Source organism: Nestor notabilis, unplaced genomic scaffold (genome assembly GCF_000696875.1).
Source record: "Nestor notabilis isolate BGI_N333 unplaced genomic scaffold, ASM69687v1 scaffold14934, whole genome shotgun sequence".
Taxonomy (NCBI): domain Eukaryota; kingdom Metazoa; phylum Chordata; class Aves; order Psittaciformes; family Psittacidae; genus Nestor; species Nestor notabilis.
The window spans coordinates 3,103-10,082 of NW_009926994.1; the positions used below are offsets into that span (position 1 = coordinate 3,103).

Sequence of the window (6,980 nt, forward strand, 5' to 3'; positions counted from 1 at the left end):
ATGAGTAATGGAGCTGTCGCTTCAGCATGGGCACAGGGTTATCTCCAACCAGCCTTCAAACAGAGGGATGAGAGGCTTGTTGGGACACCCGCTGTTTAACAGGTCACTGCACAGACAAACAGCTCAACCTGGATGAGAGGGCAAGGGTTTGAACAAACACTGCCCTGAAACAAGGACCGGCAGCAGCACCTTTTGCTTTGGTCACAAATGCTCTTTGCTTTGGTGTGCTGGTGGGCAGTTCTGTCCTGCAGAGTCTGCGTAACAGCCAGATAACATCCAGCACCTTCTGTTTACAGATGGGCTTTGCCCTTTGAGTTACCTTTAGACAAAAAGATGGTTGAACTGGCCAGTGAATCCATGTAATTTTAGGAATTTGATTAGTTAGTGCCAAACACTAATTAGTGCCCTGTTCCTCTCTGTCCTACCTACCAGGTGCCAGCATGACTTGATGTTTACTGCACTGTGACAGCTCCTCTACAAACAGGGCATGAGCATTGTACCCTGTACAGACACTTAGGGAACATAAAGGAAGGGCTTGAGTTTGTCACTGGTCACTGCTGAGCAAGCCTACAAATTAAAGCTGAATTCCGGGCAGAAGAAATCCTGCACTTGGCACGTGCGGATGCACAGAGAGACTGGGGATGGGGAGGAAAGGTTTGCTATCAGCCCTGCCCCACACAGCTAATTGCAAGCTGGGAGAGGTGCAGGGAACAAGCAAGGCACAACCAGCAAATAGCACCCCAGATGCTCCCCAGTTTGTGCCAGCCAGGATCTACTCTGGATCAGCAAGAGCAGATTAATTCCCTCACTGGCTGGGATCTGCACACAGCTGCTACACAGAAAGGCTGAGAGACCTGGGTAAGGCTTGGCCTGCACCACTGACTTAACGCTGCTGCCAATAGCTCTCCTTCACAGAGAAGATTTTTACTAATACCCATCCTCTAATTTGCCACCTTGCTTCCTGCCTGATTTCAGCAAGCTCTGGAAGAGGTTCTGCTGCCAGACCTCCATGCACTGTCTTTTGCTTGACCTTATCTAGCAAGTCAATTCCCCAAGCTCAAAAACATTACTCACCAGGAAAGGTTCACCAGAGGAAAGGCTTGGGGGCTGCTGGGTTTCACAGAGGCTTTTATAGTCTCATTAGGCTCTCCTTAACGAGATCTTCCTGACCTGCTGCAGTCTCCCTCCCACTCATTTACACCTACCATCATCTGCTGGTTTTGGTTCCCACTCCTTCCACCCTCTTTCCTCTTAACTGTCTATGCTGAACCCAGTTTCTATAGCCATGCTTTCATCCAGGTCCCAAGGAGAAAATACCTTCTCATCTTGAGCCTGCCATGTTCTTCTTGGCTGGTTTCCTCCCAGATCTCTCTGCAGCTTCTCCCAGCTCCAGAGTGACCTGCTGTGCTCTCTCCTCCAAAGCCAGGCAGCGACAGCTCTTGCTGAGATCCCTGTGCTTGCTTATACAGTCTAGAACTGCCAGGCATAGCAATAACCCACTGTGGTCAAGGACCCACTGTGTGCTGCGATTCACCCCAGGCTTTAACTCCAGCCAGCACAGTTTTCTGCACTCAGAAGACACAGCTTGTGACAAAGCCTCTAGCCAAAAACCACCTGCCAAATCTTTCTGATCACTTCACCCAGAGGCTTTGGTGATTCCATATTTACCTTGCCCAGCACCAAAGTACTAATGACCTCATCAGACTGCTCATCCTGGTCTGCTAATTCATACCAAACATTCTCATGAGCAAAACTTGCTTATTCCCTCAGCTACATCTCCCCTGTGCACAGCTGAAACCCCACAGGCAACAACAGCTCTGCCCAAACCCCAATGGCTCCTCACACCCCAACCTGCTGTTTGTATGAGCGGGGCTGTTGGATCGGCCCCTCCATGGGACCAATGAGGTCCTTGTGCCAGCAGGGCAGCGGGTTCAGCAAATACTGCGGGGGTTCAGGCTGTTCCACCCATCCCATCACATCCACAAGAGCCTTGAGAGCAGAGCTGCGTCAGAGCAGGACACAGCTGCCAGAAGAGTTGTTCAATCTCTCTGGATTGTTTCCATGCCTTTGGAAAAGATTTCCCCTCCTTTTTTTTTTATCCAAGCTTTTCTAGATAAGCACATGACAAACAGAGGTATCAGAGGGAATGAACAGCCTGCTTCCTAGTTGGGAATGAGGGACTAGCACAATTATCGCTGTGATAATGAAATAGTCTGAATATGAGGGAGCTCAGTACAATGGGAGATTTACCTTGGAACCAGTCCCTTGGCAGCCTGACCCCATACTGATGTCAGCATGGTTTCTCATTGCACAAAGGGATCAGACCTGGGATGACAGACCCATCTCTATCTCAGTAACACAGCAATGGCCGTTACCAGTGATACTTTTTGCTCCCAGCAGAATTTGGCAGGGCCTCAGGAATGGCAGTTCTCCATCCCATCCCCATCATGCAGGGAGACATTCTGAAAGACACTCTGTTTTCTTTAGGTGTAATAACGTGCTGCTTAGAATGGAAGCAGCTTTCCGGGGGACGGGGACGGGGGAGGATATTGCAAGAGAGAGGAAGAGCAACTTTGTCCCAGGTTTGGAGTTGAACAGGGTCAGAGCTGCTGCTCGAGAGGTGTGTTGGGCTTGGCTGGGGTGCCAGGAGGAGATGGGGCTCTGGTTAGTTACCTACCGGTATTCCAATGGTAATTCCTTATGTCACCCAGACACACTGCTTCATTTAAATCATGTTGTCCCATGGGAATCCTGTACCCACCTTGGATGTCCAAATGACCCATAAAATTCTTTCTTTCCTGCCTTCAAGTCCTGACCTTCAAGGGTGCTGGGGTGAGGAAGGCAGCAAGACAGGAGTCCGAGGCCTTGGTCCGACACTCAAGAGACTCCTGTCACAAGGAATTACGTGAGCTCTGCAAAGAGATAAGGAACACCACAAAGAGCAAACACTGCTTTGCACAACCTTGGCATGGCAATCGATGCTGTAGTTTACCACCAGGAGCAAGTAAATAGCCCCGGATTTGCACGCTGCGGAGCAAACATTGCAGTCTTATCAGGATGACAGGCAGCAATTTGTGGCAAAGGGTAAATCTCTCCGTTCATTCAGGCTTGACATATGGATGGTCTTGTTACACTCCCTGTTCTCTGTGGGTTTGTACATGAATTTAAGGTTAAGTACATGCCTGCCTGTAGGATCACAACCTTCATTTAATACTGCATGGCCCAGCAGACCCATAATTAATCCCCAGCATGTTCAAGTGACAGCTCTCAGTCGGTAATGTCATCCATGTAGAGTAGTGAGGTACGTGTACATTCATCTCTTCAGGCCGGGAGCCAGAGATTTTCCAGCCATCACAGCAGTGAGGCTCCAACACAGGTTTCTGGTGGGAGGAACAGGACAGGCCAGGAGAGGGAGGTGGGATACAGTCACCTGTTCCTTCAGCTGCCTGGGATGGGCTGGGAACGACAGCACCTCAACACTGATGTTGCCTTTTACATGACCAACATTTTCTACTTACGAAAGTTAAAGAATTTCAGAGGCTGATCAAGCCTGGGAAGAAACCCCCCACACAGCATCTTACCCTGAGTTGTTTGCAAATGTGAAACTTGACCAGACCCACCTCAGCTCTTCTTCCTCCTCCAAACCACTGGGTTACAAATGTACCAAAAGACTTGAAACCCAGCGATAAGCCATAACCGCGGTCTGGCAGTGAGATCCACATGGACAAAGTCCCCCAAGTCTTCACACCCAGGTTCCTGTCTGCTTCAGTCATGAGTTTTGCTGCTAATGCCAGTGGTTCGTTTCCAAATTCTAGGTATTAATCTTTTTATCTAATTGTTCCGTTACCAAAGATGAGCATGCTCGGTCAGGTTGGATCAACAAGTCTTTTATCACAACAAGAGGCCGAATATGTTTTACCTAAGTTTATTGGGATTTAGTACTCATTCACCACCGGTACAGAATGTCAGATCTCTGCTATTTAAGGGCTGGAAACATGTCAAACACGAACACAGCCAAGCATTGCTCAGAAACACTTACTCTGTATATCCAACCTGGGTAACTGAAGCGCAACCAATAATTCATCCTACCTCATATCTGAGGAGAAAAAAGATGAGTGTCTTAGCAGCTATTCCAGTCCCTACAGAAATACATACAGCCATTTCTTTTAACCCTGCTTCTTTACAAGCTGGGTATGTGAGATTGCCTCTGGATGGATCCCACTGCACATCAAGCTGCTTTTTTAATACTATTTTCTCCTTAAGATTTAGCAGCCCAAGCATCAGACTGGACTGATAATGAGAAAGGATCTTTGTATTTTCTTTACTGATTTAATTATAAAGGACTTAAGAAACAGCTCTCCCCTCCCCCCTTTTCTCCTCTGGACAGATGAAATGCTGGTGCAGCTGTACACCTCCAACACAGCCATATGTAGCTGCACCTGATTCCCCATCTGGTGGAAGCCCACTGAAGATGAGCTGCAGAGAAAGTCTGGTAAGGGCAGAGAAGAAAATCTCCCTGAGGTTTGCCATGTGCAAAAGCGTTGCAGGCAGGTGAACCCAGTGGAGATGCAAACAGGATTTGTCCCCACATGTCTCCCCCAGGGAAGTGGCATAGGGAGTAAAATGCTAACTACTTTGATGCACACTGCTGCAGCTCCACAGAGTTGTTTCCTTTCTATAGTGTACTAAGTCATAGTATGCTTGAGATACCTCCAAAACATCACATCACCCTCCATTAGCTGGCACAGCCCTTTGCAGCCCGCAGTCCTGTGGTTATATCTCTGAAATGAGGGGACATTGCAGAGAAAGAACTGTCCCCTCCCCACCAGCACCTGCTCAGACCCTTGGGACCTCCACTTCAGAAGGAGACCTGGACTTTCTCCGGCTGGTGAGGCTGCCCAGGACCGACTCCTCGCTGAAGGCCCCTTCAAAGGTTGACAGGATGGACTGGCGGAACTTCTCCTTGAAATCCGGCCCCACAAATACGTACAGGATGGGGTTGATGCAGCTGTTGAAGAAAGCAAGGCTGGAAACCAAAGGGATCCCGATGTAAAGGGCCATTTTCATTTCATGACTTGAAGAGTTTTTGGATATTTCCAGCAAGGAGAAGACATGATAGGGGAAATAACAGAGGAAGAACGAGACTGTGACAGCGATGATGATTCTGTATGGCTTCGCAGAGCTGGTTAACTGCCGCCTTTTCAGCTTGACAGCAACGATGCTGTAGCAGATGAGGATCATCATGAAAGGGATGAGGAACCCGCATAAGAATCGCGTTATGATCATGGCTTTATGCCTCATCCTCCACAGCCTCCGCGTTGCCTCAGATGAGTAGTCATCAGACAGTGCAAAATTATTGTAGCAGCTGGTGCTGTTCCTGGAACTGAGCACAGTGTCCCGAAAAACGAGGTACGGGGAGCTGAGGAGCAGCGCTAGGACCCACGTCCCCACCGCGATCCTGGCCGCCAGCTCAGGGCTCCGGCGGTTGTGAGACCAGACGGGAAAGGCCACAGAAATGCAGCGGTCCATGCTGATGACTGTCAGGAGGAAGACGCTGGCAAACATGTTGAGGAAGGCGATGGTGCTGTTCAGCTTGCACAGGAGCTTCCCAAACGGCCAGTGGAAGCCCAGGGCGGTGTAGGCGATACTGAGGGGCAGGAAAAAGGTAAAGATGAAGTCAGCAATGGCCAGGTTGAGAAACCAGACAGAGTTCACTGTCTTCTTCATCTTGAAGCCTGTGATCCAGATGACAAGGCCGTTGCCTGTCACTCCCAGCAAACAGGCAACGCTGTACACCACCATGGAGAGGATGTGCATGCTCTTCTGGAGGCCGGAGTACTCGTCAAGGGCAGTGGTGTTCTCAGGCTGCTCAGTGGGGAAACTGGCAGAGAAGAGTGGAGGGGAAGAAGAGACGCTGTCCATTGCGAGCAAGCTGGAGTCCTGAAATGGTAACAGCACATACCACTATTATCTGCAGCTTCTTCAGCTCCAGAGAGGTGAAAATCTTCATGAGCACAACTGTACACAAAATGTATATGCAAAGCTGGATTGTGTAACTTAATATATAATTAATATAAAGTCCTTCTCTGTAACATCTGCATTTCACAGAAACCACCAAAACTGGAGAAGCCAACCCAGGTTTTGCTGTTGGCATCGGCACTGTCAGAACAGCACCTCCATAGTCATAAAATCATAGAGTGGGTTGGGTTGGGACACCTTCCACTAGAGCAGGTTGCTCCAAGCTCCTGTGTCCAACCTGGCCTTGAACACTGCCAGGGATGGGGCAGCCACAGCTTTTCTGAGCAACCTGTGCCAGTAAATCGGCCTGCAGCAGCACTCTGACACGGGCCAGCTGTGGGACTGGGGAACCCCAAACCCCACCACTGTGACGGGTCTTCTTTGGATGACCCATGACAAATGCAGATAGCAAAAACCATCAAGGCTGAGAAAGATTAAGTCAAAAGATTGTTCCTTCAGCAAGTACCTTCCAAGGAGGTGCACTCCAACAGCAGGATGACCCTAAAGGTGAGTTCTGGCGTGACCATCAGCCCCTCACACCGCGCTCTCAGTGCACCCACCATTCCCCTCACTCCCGTACGCACCTCTGCAGCTCGCAGGGGCAGCTGTCACCACTCCTTCACCACTCCGCCGCAGCGGGTGCTCTCACCTCCTGCCTGCCTCCCTGCTGAGACACTGCTCCTTTCCAGAGTGACTCACGCTGCCTCATCCCATTTTCCCATAGCTTGGGATCACGAGGAATTTAGTAGGATCGCTTATTCCCTAATCTTGTTCCTCAATTTTTGTTACATTCATTTAACCCCTGAAGCCCTGCAGCCACAGGTTGCCTGAGCCCATTCGCTCACTGGGATTTGATGCTCAGAGAACACACGGCTCCTCTCCTGCCTGCACCCCACCTTCCCCCAGGGCTGCTTCCTTCCTCTGGAGCACAGGGATGCCCACCAGGCACCGGGGCTGCTCTG

General features: G+C 49.9%; 1 protein-coding gene across 1 annotated transcript; it reads right to left on the bottom strand.

The window, feature by feature from the left end:
- Positions 1–4,836: 4,836 nt before the first annotated feature.
- LOC104405212 (chemokine-like receptor 1) lies at positions 4,837–5,922 on the bottom strand. The gene has a single exon (XM_010013849.1). The coding sequence runs from the start codon at positions 5,920–5,922 to the stop codon at positions 4,837–4,839; it is 1,086 nt and encodes a 361-aa protein (XP_010012151.1).
- Between the last annotated feature and the right edge of the window lie 1,058 nt (positions 5,923–6,980).

Coding starts and splice junctions, on each gene's coding strand:
- LOC104405212 (XM_010013849.1), bottom strand. CDS start 5,922: ATGGACAGCGTCTCTTCTTCCCCTCCACTCTTCTCTGCCAGTTTCCCC.